The 16,216-nt window shown below is 44.6% G+C and overlaps 1 protein-coding gene across 2 annotated transcripts in view; it reads right to left on the bottom strand.

The window, feature by feature from the left end:
* AHCYL2 (adenosylhomocysteinase like 2) overlaps positions 1-14,913 on the bottom strand; it is a 215,161-nt gene extending 200,248 nt beyond the window's left edge. The window contains exon 1 of one of the 2 annotated variants that reach the window (XM_048836778.2): positions 14,436-14,913. In XM_048836778.2, coding sequence (XP_048692735.2) covers positions 14,436-14,855 — 420 coding nt within the window. In that variant the 5' untranslated portion in view covers positions 14,856-14,913. The remainder of the gene's footprint in view (positions 1-14,435) is intronic. The other variant, XM_048836779.2, reaches the window with a different exon arrangement.
* Positions 14,914-16,216: the final 1,303 nt, after the last annotated feature.

The following is a 16,216-nucleotide window of genomic DNA, read 5'->3' on the forward strand; positions in this document are numbered from 1 at the left end:
TCTCTACTCTCTTTCAAATAGCATGAATAAAATTTTAGAAGTGGAGTGCACAGGAAGAGGAGGTTTATCTCTTGGTTTATTTCAGCTACTAATGCAGTCAATTATTGGGTCAGTGGCAAAAAACGAAATACAATCTTGCCCCTACTAAAATTAAGATGTTACCTTTCTGCCTCCCTTTTCATTTAATTGCCACTCTCCCTTCCTTAGATTCCCTATGTCAGCCTTTAGTCCTGTCCCTCCCTGACTCACTCAGAAGTCCACATTCCTCTGACTGAGCCTATAATGCTGCTTCTTCAACCAGCCCGAGACCATGATTGAAGGACGAGAGAGCTGCCTCTGAAGAATCGCTATCCTTTGCTGGCATTTAACGTAAAGAATTGAACTTGGTTTGGCACTAATGCTGCCACGAGATATGCATCACAAACAAAAGGGAAGGAGGACAGAATAGCTTCTCCATTCCTCCCGCACCCAGCATAATACAGCAGTAGCTCCTTTCTTCAGGAGCATCAGAATGGAACTGACATGACCCTGAAGTCCTCTCCCATGTGGGTGTAGAAGAGGTCAAATTTCTCTTCTAAACGGAATGCCCCAGTGGCAGCACAGGATCATTTCTTTGATGTTCCTGTATAAAACATTTTCCAATGACCCAAAAGAATCAGCAGAAACTGATCCTGATGGCATCCCCTTTGCCGCACTTGCTCCTGCAGAAAGCCTCCTGGTAACTGCGGTATGATCTTGCATCAAATTTAATTCACATTTTAAAAAAATTTCTATTGTTTGTAAATACCCACTTAAAGATAAGAGTAGCTGCAATATCCATTTTAGGCACAGTACAGAGAGTCCTCCGGCTCGTGAAATTACCAGTATGGCCCTCAACTGACAAAGTTGGGCACCCTTAACCTATCCTGTATTACGCTGCATTTCCAAGGAACTCTCTTCACTTTTAATCCTCAAAGACTGAACCTGAACGAGTCTCAATAATATTAAGCTAATTTTCTACAGCCTCTCAAAAATCTTATTCTCAAAATTACATTTTTTAGTTGGCTCACATATGGAACCGTGTCACATGGATCAACAATTGGATGAAGAACTAAGTGATGATGGGAGAGCCACAAGAGTGTGTGTTGAACAGATCTGATCTCATTTAACACCTTCAATGAATGGATTTAGAAGAATAAAAATAGCATATAAATGGACTATGCAGATAACACTAATGTGGGAGGAGTTATGCACTCCAACAAGGCCAGAGAAGTTACATAACAGGGAATGACCCTGTTCTGGCTGAAAGATAAACTAGTGTCCCAACAGGCTTCTCCCCCCACCCTAGATACTATAATTCCAATGCAGATGCCTAATTTATTCTATTTCTACTATGCTCATCTCTGTGGTATCTAAATGCCTTACAAATTACACAGTCATAAAAAATCTGGTGCTGTGTGGCATTCTCCCACTTTTTTTCCACTATACTTGAGTTTTTGTTTGTGTTTTTTTGGTCTCTTGTTCATCTCGCTCATTATTTACTGATTCAGTTACTCTAGTAGGAGGCAGTGGTTAATGTAAAAAAAGCTAAGGTGAAGCAATGAGTCTTGTGTTTCAGCCTGAACTAGAAAGATTCATTATCTCACTCACAGTACTATAACAGTACTTAACTTAAGTGACTTAAAACCCACCCTGTGAAAAATCCTGATTCTGAGCTGCAGTTCTCCTGGCATTAGTCTTAGTGGCAGCAAGTTAGATCACATCATCCATCAGAGCCTAAGGAAAAGATCACAGAAGCACGAGTGATGTAGCAGTTTGTTCACAAACCCCTGGAATCAGATGAAGGCTTTAATGTGATTTGATATCAGGGATTCCAAGCTCTCAGGTGGTGTATAGAATTGGTTCTAGCTCTAACAGTTTGAGATATTAGCAACCATTAATATCAGATAATTTAAAAGTGGAAAGCAAGATGGTAAACAGAAGAATGTGATTTTACTGTTCTAGATCTTCTGATGCAATGAAAAAAACAAATGGACACCACTTGATGGCTGGAATTCTCAGCATTTCTTTCTACCCTACTAGTTTAAAATATATAGGGACTTTAAGACAAGTCACTATTTATTTTGTTTTATACACATTCATTGGAAGAGTTTTGCTCTTTTGGCACTGGTCCAAAGCTATAGGTTTCATGATTATACACATACAAACTTATTTTTACCATACTTCCACAGAAAAAAAATTCACCTGCTAATCCTTAGTACACCAGGCTACACACATCTCTGTTGTATCTGCTTCCCTTCACGCTATTTGACAAGACTGACAAAGCGATGCCTACAATTTAAGTAATATCAAATAAGAGTGGCCACGAGGACACCGAAAAGGCAAGCATTTCTTTCTTCCCATTGCTACCAGTGTGGCACAGAACAAAAATCAGTTCACTCTAAAGCTTTGACAGATAGGTTACTCACTGGACTCCTCACTAGCTCCTACAGGCAACCTGAAAATATCACACCATAAAGAATCCAGCCACCATGGCATACAAACACACAAAGGAAAAACACAGAGCCACCATGAGTTTCTGCTTCTTGACATTTTCACACCCTTCCACACTCAGATTTTCAGAATTCAACACGTCCTTATGTGCAGAAGATCTGGTGATTGCGTGACCAGAGAGACACAATCACAGGCAATCACAGACATGAAGGTTGCTATCTTAAAACAAAAAAACTTCAAATCCAGACTCCAGCGAGAAACTGCTGAATTGGAATTCATTTGCAAATTGGATACTATTAATTTAGGCTTAAATAGAGACTGGGAGTTGCTAAGTCATTATGCAAGGTAGCCTATTTCCCCTTGTTTTTTCCTACCCCCTCCCCCCCAGACGTTCTGGTTAAACTTGGATTTAAACTTGGAGAGCGGTCAGTTTGGATGAGCTATTGCCAGCAGGAGAGTGAGTTTGTGTGCGTGTGTGTGTGTCCCCGGGGAAAAAAAAAGGGGGGGGGGGTGAGAAAGCCTGGATTTGTGCTGGACATGGCCCACCTTGATTACCATGCACATTGTAGGGAGAGTGGTCACTTTGGATGAGCTATTACCAGCAGGAGAGTGAGTTTGTGTGTATATGGGGGTGGGGGGGTGAGAAAACCTGGATTTGTGCTGGAAATGGCCCACCTTGATCATCATGTACATTGTAGGGAGAGTGGTCACTTTGGATGAGCTATTACCAGCAGGATAGTGAGTTTGTGTGTGGTTTTTTGGAGGGGGGTGAGGGTGTGAGAGAACCTGGATTTGTGCAGGAAATGGCCCACCTTGATTATCATGCACATTGTGTAGAGAGTTGTCACTTTGGATGGGCTATTACCAGCAGGAGAGTGAGTTTGTGTGTAGGGGGGTGGAGGGTGAGAAAACCTGGATTTGTGCTGGAAATGGCCCAACTTGATGATCACTTTAGATAAGCTATTACCAGCAGGACAGTGGGGTGGGAGGAGGTATTGTTTTATGATCTCTGTGTGTATATAAAGTCTGCTGCAGTTTCCACGGTATGCATCCGATGAAGTGACCTGTAGCTGACGAAAGCTCATGCTCAAATAAATTGGTTAGTCTCTAAGGTTCCACAAGTACTCCTTTTCTTTTTGCGAATACAGACTAACACGGCTGCTACTCTGAAACCTACCATCCACAGAATCAGAGGGTGCTGTTTCCTTTGTTCCCTATGTGAGGGATAACAAAAGAGGCCCCTTTTCTGCCCCTCTTATAGCCCAGAAAGCCTTTAAAATGTATTCTTTGAAAAGAACCCAGATAAAGTTCCTCTCCCCTGCTGCTTGTTCTCTGGTGTGCAGGTACTAAGCCTGTTCTTCATCCTGTGGTTAATTTGCTTTTTTGATTGGCTTGATCACTTTGTTTACTTTAGATGCAAATGTACTTCTATTGACCTTTGCTCATAATCAAGCCATGCTGTTTTCTCATCTGTCTGTTAACTTTGTCCATACTGACAGGTAAATCCACATTCCTTTGCCTAGGGCAAGTGTGTTTATCAGCTGCCTCGAAATCACATTTTAAGAACATATTTCAAACACACATACATAACTCTGACAGGTTTCAGAGTAACAGCCGTGTTAGTCTGTATTCGCAAAAAGAAAAGGAATACTTGTGGCACCTTAGAGACTAACCAATTTATCTGAGCATAAGCTTTCGTGAGCTACAGCTCACTTCATCGGATGCATCATAACTCTGTATACACAACCCCTACATACATCGCACAATGATATTCATGACCAGCATGTCACCAGTTTTCATATGATACCTTACTAGGCACTGGCTAAATATTCTGACAACAACGTACAAGGTGAGCCTTTTGCCAGTTGGCATAAAACAGGCTCTTAGGGTCACAATAGGCGAGTGGGTTTTCTAAGCTCTGCCTTATAGCTCTTTAAATTTTTCCTCTCCCTACTTAAAAGACATCCCTTGACCCTGCCCTAACCACTGTCCTGCCTGTAGCCTTTCCTTTCTCAATAAAGAGCTTGAGACCATCACCTTCACAACTCCCCAAGCACCCTTCCTCACAATATCCTCCTGAGGTTTGGCCTGGGTATAGCACAGAATTCCCATTCTGTCACTGAACTTCCAAATTTTCACTGAAGACTCCTCCTCTGCAGGCTCTGTACAGCCTCTGACACTGGATAATTCCAGGCTCCTGAACATTCAACATAGGTTCCATCCAGCCATGGTTCCACACTTATATCTAATGGCTCTCTCCTAATAGTGACAAGTCCTCCGCACCTCTTTCATTCCACTCACTGTCGTTTCCTATCTAGCCCCCATTTCTTTCATACATCCCTTAAACCTTAACCACTACTTTTATGCTCATAATACTAAACAGTAACATTTCTTGAAAAATTGATTACTCTTCTTTCTTCATCCTCTCTGCCTCTTGACCAAGGAAAACTTGTCATTACCCCTAAACTTTTCAGTTAAATGCCTCAGACAAGCAGTTCTCTTGGGCAAGAGTATCATCAAACATGACTCTCTCTCTCTCTCCAGTCATCCCCTCAATTCACATCTTCCATTTGCTGCCTTTGGATGTAATCATGGTATCTTCCTGACCCCGAACTTTCCTCTTATTAGTCATCTGACTGGAGCAGGAGCCCACTGGCCACGGTGCTGTACAAATACAGACCAAAAAGACATTCCCTTCTCAAAGAGAGGTAATTTCTTCCTGCATCACCACTTCCATGTTACCCAGCTACGCTACTGCCTTGACTCCACTTCTAGGCCTTCATCTCCTCTCACTAGTTCTTCAGCCTCCTTCAAGTGTCAACCCTCCAAACCCAAGCATATGCAGCAGAATGCCCTCCTTCTCATATGTACAAATGAGCATGACCATGTCATCCCATCCTCAAACAAGTCCATTGGTTCCCCAATCATTTTAGGACACAACTCAGTTAATCTTTGTTATAAAGTCTTCTGTGGAGTTGCACCAACTTCTGCTCACTTTCTTATAACACCTGCTTCATCTCTTAATTTTACTATTGTTGGTGAAGGGTTTTTTCCTCTGCAAATCCAGCTGCCTGGAACAAGCTTCCTTTATACTTTGGGGACAGCTCTCCGATTTGGAATGTAGCAAGGAGGCATGGCCTTCCTGAGAGGCGGACACGAACGGAACACCGCAAGCCACCTGGTGGGCGGAGCCAGGAGGACCATGCCCTACACACCAGAAGCAGATGGGCTGGACAGGAAGAGGAAGTATAAAAGGCCAGCCCCGCAGCTCAGTTGGGAGGGAGCTGCCAAGGGAGACAGATGTATCTTCCCTGCTGCTGGAATGGGATCCCAAGGAGAACCATGGCTGACCAGGGCGTCTGCACGAACTTCCTAAAACCCCGGCCACTCCCAACACTGAGGAGCTGCTTCTGCTACCCTTGCCAGTATATCCCAGGGAGACTGAGGATGACCCCTGGACACTGGTACACCCAAGGGGGAGAGTCCAGGAAAACCAGACAACAGTCTGGTTGAGAGCTGACCCGATACAAGGTCAACGTGTTGCGGGCGGATCCCTGCTGACCCAGTGGCAGACCACGCCACCACTGTTAGGGCCCTGGGCTAGGATGAGGTGAAATTAGGCGGGCTCGCAAACCCCCTGCCGCTCCCCCTCCTTAGGCCAGGAGGCCTGCACTCCTCGGACACCTCTGCCGGAGCCCCAGAGCCTGTGCATGGTGCTCAAGTCTGCCGGAGCCTCACAGACGGAGTTTGAGCTATAGCTCTGCCTGACTGCAGGCCAGGGCCCTGGCTGTTTACTGTCTCGCCCCACTTGAGGGCTGGGCTTCTAACTTAGCACCACTCTGTCCTGACCACTGGCCAGAGCCCAGACTGTTTGCGGCCCTTCCCTGTTTGAAGATCCGGGCCCACTGAGCACTGCTAAATCCCCCTTTCTTTGTTTTGAGTGTATTCTAGCAGACCAGACTGCGAGAAGGCGTGGCCCCCCGCTCAGAGGGACGGTCATGACCACCTACATGGACACTGGTTCATCCTGTCTCCTACAAACTTCTACATGACTTTCTGATCAACAATCATCTTCACTTACAAGAACTGAACATGTGATATGATGCACATGTGTTTGAGCAGGATTGCAGAATAAGCAAGTGTCTGCTGCAAAATCAGAGAAGTCTCAAAATCATGCCTACCATGACCGTATCTTCATTATATCAATTTATTTGGCCATAAAGGGCCACTGTTTTCTTTTAACCACTTGCATACCATATCTCCCTGACATATGACCACTCCAGTTAGATAAGTGAAGCAGCACTGCTTTTGATATATGGGATGTCAAACCACAGCCTACAGCAGGGGTAGTCATTAGGTGGACCACGGGCTAAATCCGGACCACTAAACATTTTTGAACAGACACCAAAATCTTTTTATTTACTTATCATTATTGGGTTTTTTTATTATTTTCTTCTCTGGAGTCTGGACATTGACCAAGAAATTTGGACCTTGACAAAATATGACTACCCCTGGCCTACAGTGTTCAACATCAGTGACATGGCCAACAGCTGCCCTCATGTTTAATACTGAGATGAGAAGATTCCAAGACTAGATGTCTGCATGCAGTGCTCATCTTGAGATGCACAACCAAGAATTCTTGCATGTTGAGATCTGTAGTTTCCACAGGCTGCACTTCCACATTGAGAGGACAGCTGCAATCTGTTAGTTTATGCATGTGACATTTGAGCTCGTCAATGCACCCTTTGATGGGATAAAGTTTGGATATCCCAATGTACATCCAAAGGACTAAACAATTATACTTTTTCTTCTGCCCTCAGACCCACAGGGCACAAGAGTGATGGCAATTTACTAAGAGAAAAGCAAAGCTGCAAGCTGTTGCTTCAGGGACTTAGGCCAGGAGATGGCCAATGGAGTTGCTACAGCAAGTGTTCCCAAAAGAGATTTGGTTTTGGAAATCTTTAAACGACTTTACACATCATGAGAATTGCTTGAGGAAATCAAATCTCAAGTTCTTCAATCTTATTTCTACATTTGCCAAGTCTCAACATTTCAGAGCACCAGACTGACTTCCGAGAGCCCAGAAAGGCTTTGCTGAAATTCAATACATTTATATTGAGTTAAGTGTTTGGTGAATTTGATTTTGGTTTCCTTCACTGTCTTTATAATGACACCTGTTACACAGACTGTACAGCATTTCTATCACGCTTTAGGGTACAAATCAGTAAAAATTAGAGTTTGCTAAACCCTTATTCCTTTTTATAGCACGGTCATCAACCATTCTGTCTTTATCTTAAAAAAAAAAAAAAAAAAACACACACTCCACTACTGCAAACAGGAGGCTGGATGGCTCACACTATTAATGGGACACAGTTTTTCACCTCTAGGCTGCTGGTACAAATCTAGATCAGTAGCAACGAGCAACTCTATCTGACAAATGTTTAGCAAATTATGAAAATTAGTTTAGAGGGCACTTGGGTTGAGAACTCATCACAAAAACTGAGCCACCAATGCTGTCATTTAGTGCCAGTTTTGTGGCAGAAATCACAGGAGACAGGAAAACATGAATGGGCCAGAGAGAGTGAGCTCCACTCTCCCCACTACAGATTGTTCCTCCAAGTCAAGGTTGAGGCATTAAGGAGACGCTTGTACTGCAAATGCCTATGCTATGCCTCCCCACAGAGGACTTCACATAAGAGATTTAAAGCTCACATTACCTCTTTTCTTAGATTCTTCTTTAGTCTCTTATTTGGTCTAGCGTGCTTTGGATACCTTGGTCTGAATTTTGTGGGTGTCTGAAACAGCCTCCAGCACTCTCACTGGGAGACGGGATCTTACTTCTCTTCCATGCCTAGTCGAGACTTTACATCTCCCCCTCATCCTAATACAAACTGCCTCAGGTTCCCAGTCTTGATCCATTTCTCCATATCTTATCTCCCTATGGGAGAACTCAATGCTAGATCAGAAATCACTTTTCAGAGATGACATTTAACTTTACATCTCCCTCAGTTCATTCTCTTCATTTACCTTATGCTTGGCCTGTCAGCTCAAATCTACAGCATAAGAATAGCCATACTGGGTCAGACCAAAGGTCCATCTAGCCCAGTATCCTGTCCCCTGACAGTGACCAATGCAGGTCCCCCAGAGGGAATTAACAGAACAGGAAGTCATCAAGTGATCCATCCCGTCGCCCATTTCCATCTTCTGGCAAACAGAGGCTAGGGATATCATCCCTTGCAAATAGCCATTGATGAACCTATCCTCCATGAATTTATCCAGTTCTTTTTGGAACCCTGTTATAGTCTTTGCCTTCACAATGTCCTCTGGCAAGCAGTTCCACAGGTTGACTATGCGTTGTGTGGAAAAAAATACTTCCTTTTGTTTGTTTTAAACCCGCTGCAGATTTTCATTTGGTGACCACTAGTACGGTGTTATCGGAAGGAGTAAATAACACTTCCTTATTTACTTTATTTTATAGACCTTTAGCATATCCCCCCTTGGTCATCTCTTTTCCAAGCTGAAAAGTCCCAGTCTTAATCAATCTCGCCTCATTTGGAAGCCATTCCATACCTCTAATCATTTTTGTTGCCCTTTTCCAATTGCAATTTATCTTTTTTGAGATGGGGTGACCACATCTGCATGCAGTATTCAAGGTGTGGGCGTACCATGGATATATACAGAGGCAATATGATATTTTCTGTCTTATCTATCCCTTTTAATGCTTCCCAATGTTCTGTTCACTTTTTTGACTGCCGCTGCACACTGAGTGTAAGTTTTTAGAGAACTATCCACAACTCCAAGATCTCATAATTTCCTATTAAATGTTTGCAAGAATAACTTCTTCCTTGTGAGAAGAATTTCCTCTAATCTCTCATGTCATGCATTTATTCCCCTCTGCCTTCTTTATACATACACAAATCAACCATATGTCTCTTTGAGGCTATCACTTTAACTTATGCTCCCAAAAAATCACAAAATTTGGAAACATCCTGGACCATTAACCTTTTTCTTCTCATCTGCAAGTCATCCAGTACCATCCTCAGAATACACTCACTGCTGAAATCTTTATTTAAACTTTCATCATTTCTTGTCTCAATATTTATCACGTCATTTTGTAGACTTTTGGAAGGCTTACACTCAACTTCACGGGGTCAGAATGTTGCATCCAGACTATTCTCTCCTTTCAGGAAGTATGACTATATTACCCCATCTTTCACTATGGTCACTGGCTTGAAGTCCATCACCAACTGAAAACTCCCTCCCTAGCTTTCATAACTAGGCACTTGTTGCACCCTATCACTGTCATAACCACTTGAAATAATTCCGCTCCTCCAGTCTTTGCTACCTTTCAGTCCTCTCTTTAAAACTTCCCAACACTACAAGTGACTCTCACTCAAGTTGACCCGTGTCTTCCCTTTACAACACCTCAACCATTTTTTAAAATCTTGCCTTCATCACTTCCTGTTTGACGTAGAACATTGTATTACAGATGCTAGAGCGCCGATGCTCAGAATACACCCCAAGAGGCAAAATACGCTTTCCAAAGTCTTAAATACGGCCTATGGCCCATTTCTCGACTGCTTGGTGAGGATCAAAGCTGATCAGCTACAGGTTTTTAAAATCACAGGTAAATTCAAAACATGAAGTTTCTATTCCTTTGTCAAGGAAGTATAAATATCATGTACTTAGAATTTATGTCAATTTTAATACAAATTGGGTGTGGGCTTCAGACTCCTTGCCAACTGATACTGTTTCACTCATTCATCAGAGTTTAGGTACCCTTAATTATACTGCATTTCCTCATTTCTGCACTTTCTATGCCCTTCATTCCGTTAACATTTACTCATCTTTACTGCTTTTATATTTCTACTATTGTTTTTCTCTTTACATGTCACTTTTCCTTTACTACCTGCAAGAGTCTCTGTATACAACTTAAGGTATTGGTCTTTCAACAAAGGTCTGAATATATCATTCAGAAGGTGCTACCTAAAAATAAATTGCATACATGCTGAGGGGGAGGGCCCAAGTGTATTATATATTATAACACTGCCTCCAAATGATAGGATTTTACTAACTGGCATACAAACCACACTCATTATGAGCAGCAGTTGGGAATTCAGCCTAAGGAGAAACATTTATTACCCTGGTATAACTGATCACTATAGATTAGAATGAAATTGAGTAAATGGCAAACACACACGAGTAAAATAAGATAGTCTGTGTTCCATTCAGGTTATCTAAAAATCCTCCTATACAACAAGTGAATAAAATGGTGTGAGAACCTCACACCAAACAATTGAATTTATTATGGAAAAGCAGCCATTTCAACCCTTATGCTCCCTGATGCAATCAAATTAGCGAAGAGTCAAGGTCAAAATCACCATTTAGACAAGCCACATGAGTGTCATTTATATGCTGCAAAGTAAAATACCCAACTGCAGTCTACTTGTCAGGTGATGCGCCAGTCTGGTGAGCATCAGGCACATATTTTGATTTATTCATTTTACTGAGGAATTTTATAGTTACAGTGAAGTTACACTCAGATGAGTGACACTGTCATAAGATGCACCTTGTTACCCTATGCGTCTGTACCCTCTGTTTTCAATTTTAAGCCCACTTAGTTTACAGACAAAACCTACAGCTTTTACTGCCATCAATAATGCAGAGGCGGACTAGCTATGGAGGAGCAAGCTGTATTCTATTTTGCTTCATGAATCAACAGGATTGCCAGCTCAGTTCTGATTCCAGAACCTTTATGCTGATAATGTTAAGAAGCAGAAAGAACACAGCTTGACATTCAGAAAGCAAGCTTTGCTTTCAGTGCTGAAAGCTAGGAAAAAAGTTCACTTTCAATTTGTAAAGTGAGCATATATATTAATATAAAATTTTGCAACTGTATAGTGCCTTTCCTCAGAAGAGCTCAATATGCTTCATAAACAAATATGCCTTACCCGTAGGGCAGGTGAGTATTAAATTGCTATGCACACCTGTGTAAGTAAGTGTACACTCATTTCACAGATTTTGAAAACAAGTTGTAGCAATAAGCCCAAGGACACACAGTAAATCTATTGCGTAGTCTTGATTTTCATGCCCCTACTCTTACCAACTTACCACACCACAGTCACTAATGCCAACATTTCCAAAGTTTTCTGATTTTGGATACCTCATTTTATGACTGTCCAATGTCAATTACCTTAAGCCTGATTTTTAAAGCTCTCACTCACTTCCAACTGAAGTCAAGGGGAGCTCATCTAATTAGTAAGTTGCAACTGGGAATTTTAATTTGTTAAGACTAAATGACTGATGTGACTTGTTTAAATGACTTTGACCTCTGAAAGTCTGGTCCACAGTATCTTAAAAACTGACAATCCCATAATCAGCGGCCACTTTTGAAAATTTGGGCCTACACACAGAATTCTAAGATGTCAGAGAAGTAGGTACAAAAACGTTAGCATGCAGCAACTCGGTATAGTGAAAATGAGGACAAACATTAAAGCACCAGGCATGAGAAAAGGTTCTTAACTTTACTTACTCTTGTCCCAATTAAGTTAATGTGATTAAAGCTAAGCATGTGCACACAACTTCGTAGGATCAGGTCCTAAATGTTTATCATGTTATTTTGCTATTGATCAGATATTACAATCCCATCATTAAACTAACACAGCATTGCAAAATCACTGAAGTTTACCAATTTAGGCACATTTACCCACCCAGCCTTTACCATGGTGATGTGTGTGTTAATAATTATATCCTCATGCAAAGGAAAAATATTTGCCTATGCAACTAGAATTTTGCAAGACCAAATTAATATGTACTAACACCACTTCTAAAACGAGAGAATAATAGAAGGGGGGAAAAAAGCATTGGCTATTAATCCTCAGAGATCATACCTACACTACAAAAAAAAAAAGTATTTTAGGCATGTTACATAATGTGTTAACACACATGTTAAAATTGTAGTATGGACAAGGTAAATTGCAGGTTTAGCAGATTAGTCAGTCAAGATAAATCTTAACAGAGAGCATACTTTTTTCTTGACCAGCCAACACATTAAAACTATAACTTATCCTGTCTACACCAGGATTTTAACATGCATTAATGATTAGTTAACATATTTAAAATACGCTTTTTCCCTAGTGAAGACAAGGCCTGAAAGTCTTAAAGCCAAGCAAAGATATGTTTTACTTCTGTATATTGCCTTAAAAGTTGCATACATTTGCTTTAAATTTACTACTGTACCAAAAGGACCATGGATGTGTAAACCTAGTTTAATAAATGCAGAGACAACCCTTCAGTCACTGGAACAAACCCACGCACTGAAGCAACTGGAAAGCAATAGCATTGCAGAAGGAGAAGGAACAGCATGTACTCCCAGACATCCTCATTCAACACATTTTACTTCCTATAGCAACCACACAGATTCACAGCCTATAAACAATCCCACCATGCTAGGCAATGGAGGTGGTGGTTGGTTTTGCTCCATGAATACTCTGCTCCTACTGCACGGAGGATCAGCTCCCTCTGGTTGGGTATTGTTTGTTTCCCTTATCTCAGGCCCTGTCTCTGCTGAGTTTGGAAGTACCTGGAGACAGGGATGAGAACTGTTCCCAGGCAGAAAATCATCACCGACATCATTATTCCCCCTCCACCTGGGAGATTTAGAAGGTCAAATATGTCATGATCCTTGACACAGAAGATCCATGACCATGCTTTTTGTCTGGTCAAGCAAGCACTGGTCCTTGGGAGAAAATATGAAGGAAAACAGGTGTCCTTCCCAAGGACGGCAGACTCCAAAAAGGGGATGAAGGAATAGAGTGATATAACATGGTGGGGATATAGATAATGTGAGGTTACCTAAGAACAAAAAAAGAAAAGGAGTACTTGTGGCACCTTAGAGATTAACAAATTTATTTGAGCATAAGCTTTCGTGAGCTACAGCTCACTTCATCGGATGCATACTGTGGAAAGTGTAGAAGATCTTATTATATACACACAAAGCATGAAAAAATACCTCCTCCCACCCCACTCTCCTGCTGGTAATAGCTTATCTAAAGTGATCACTCTCACGAAAGCTTATGCTCAAATAAATTGGTTAGTCTCTAAGGTGCCACAAGTCCTCCTTTTCTTTTTGCGAATTCAGACTAACATGGCTGCTACTCTGAAACCTAAGAACAAAGATGACCAAGGAAGAAGTAGTATCAAATTATGGGTACTCCACTCTTTCTCCAAGAGAGGGTGCCTACAGTGACACCACATGGCAAAGTCTCAACCTGGGTATCTCTGGGGTCTCTCCAAGGGCTGGATTAGTGGGTTTATCTGGCATCTCTCTCTTCAGGGAGTTCAATGTCTCAGGTTCTAGTGCGTTTGGTCTCTCTAGGGAGAGATCAGGTGGGGCAGGTCCCCCAAACACTGGGTATGCTGTCAAGGGGTCACAAAGGTCTCTCCAGAAGAATAGGAGCTTTGACAGACAGAGATGAGCCCCAACCTTTCTTGAAGAACCAAGATTCCCCCCCCCCCCCGCCCCAGTCCCAGCAGGCTGGCAAGGGAGGATCTCCAAGGAAAACTGGGCTCTCTTACCTAAGAGGCTTGTGGGAGCCCCTTCATGAGGGCAAAGATACACCCATAGGGTAAGAGTTTCCCTCTTCAAGGATGAGAGTCCCTGTCCCTCAGCATGCGTATAAAGGGGTCCCCCATCAAGGGGACAGAGGTGCTTCTCCCAGGGGTCTCTGTAAGGGGGGGTCCCACCTTAAACAAAGGGGGATTTTTGGTATGCAGGCGGCTCTGCCTGAAGGGAATGGGGGTCTCCTGCCCGCAGGGTCTCAGTCACGGGGAATCCCCCTCCCTTTTGGGGTCCCGCATTAAGGGGGTCAGGGCCCCCCTCCCGGAGGGGAATGCCCCCCCCACGTTCAGGGGAGCAGCGCTGAGGCGGGGGCGGGTCGTCCCCGGGCTCCCCCTCACGTTACCTTCTTGACGGTGCGGGGCGCCTCGGTGACGGTGCCGTCGGGGCTGACCAGCGCCTCCCGCCCGGCGCCGCCGCCGCCGCCGTCCCCCCCGTCCCGGTGCCGGTGCTGCGGGTGGTGCGGGTCGCTCCTCTTCATGGCCGACGCCTGCGGCACCTTGGCGGCCCCGGGGGGGAGCCCGGCCGCGGGGAGGCCGGGGCAGCCGCTCACGGGAGGCCGCTCGGCCCCGCACCCCGGGCCGGGGGCCGCCGCCTCACGCTCCCCGGCCGCGGCCGGCAGCGGGCAGGGCGCCCCGGCCACCCCGAGCCCCGGCGCGGGGAGAAGCCCCGGCTCGGCCGGGCGGGAGGGGGCGGCCGCCCCCTTGTCCCTGGGGCCGCCCAGCTCCTTCAGCTCCACGGCGGGGGCCGCCACCTGCACCGACATCGCCGCTGCTCGCCGCCTGCCTGCCTCCGGCTCCCTCAGACCCGGCCGCCGCTGCTCGCCGCCGCCCCTCACCGGCCGCCGCCGCGCGGGGCACCACGGGACATGGAGTTCGCCGCCAGGCCCGCGGCGCGCCGGCCGGGCCCCCCAGGACTACAGCTCCCGGCGTGCTGCGCGCCGAGCGCTCCGCCTCATGGCGGCGGGGAACGCGGGGGGGTATGGGAGATGTAGTCCTCACCTGCCCGGCGCGGCGGCTGGGGTTCCGGCACAGCAGGGACGTGGGCGACTGGCGCAGGTCCCATCGCACGCGCCTGTTTCCCCAAGCCCCAGATGCATCCACTCAGCCATCCCCCTCGGCCTGGCTCCTGGGTCCCTCCTTCCCCACGGCTGCAGCTGCACGAATTCCCACCAGCCCCTGGGCTGGTACCTGTTTCACAGCCCATCTTCGTGGTGGGTTTTTTTTTTTTTTTTTGCTGGGGGAGGATTTGTTTTTCTGTTGAGCAGCTTGTAAACTCTTCAGGGCCAGAACTACACGTGCCTGTAGGGCCCAGATCTTGCAAACACAAAGCACATCCATGCAGTCCCGTTACAGTCCGACTATTCAAGTGAGTAAAGCTTGAATATTTGCCCAATGGGCCCTACATCACAAACAATATATTTTTTAAAAACACATCGTTACTTGTTTCAGAAGGGTAGCCGTGTTAATCTGTATCAGCAAAAACAACGAGGAGTCCTTGTGGCACCTTAGAGACTAACAAATTTATTTGGGCATGAGCTTTCGTGGGCTAAAACCCACTTCATCAGATGCATGGAGTGGAAAATACAGTAGGAAGATATATATACAGAGTACATGAAAAGATGGGAGGTCAGTTCTCACGAGACAATTCAATCAAAGTGTGTTGCAGTCATGCTTAGAGGCCTCAACCACAACTGAGCGAAGCACAGTCCAGACACACATTTCCTCCTCAAGCAGCTTACAGGCTAAATAGATAAGATAGTCAAAGTATAGGAGGGGAAACCGAGGCACACAAACACTTGCCCAAGGTCACACAGCAGAGACAGGAATAGAAACTTGTGCTTCTGACTCCCAGAAGCCATCGCACAATATGCTGTGCCTCCTTAGCAGTTCTACAGACTTGGAGCCTCCTTGCCTGCAACGATATATCAACAGCTGTTAGTGTTTTGTACAGAGGCGGGAACATCTATTTTGAGGGAGACCCTGGTGACCTTCATATGTCTATAAGGATACAGTTAGCAGAACGGACACTTTTTTTCTTTTCAAAACAATTGTATTGGCTTTGTAAAATATTAGACACCCAAAACTTTTGCTAACGGAGAGTCAGGGCTGCCTCATGCCTTTCCAG

The sequence above is a fragment of the Caretta caretta genome, chromosome 1, assembly GCF_965140235.1.
Source record: "Caretta caretta isolate rCarCar2 chromosome 1, rCarCar1.hap1, whole genome shotgun sequence".
Classification (NCBI taxonomy): domain Eukaryota; kingdom Metazoa; phylum Chordata; order Testudines; family Cheloniidae; genus Caretta; species Caretta caretta.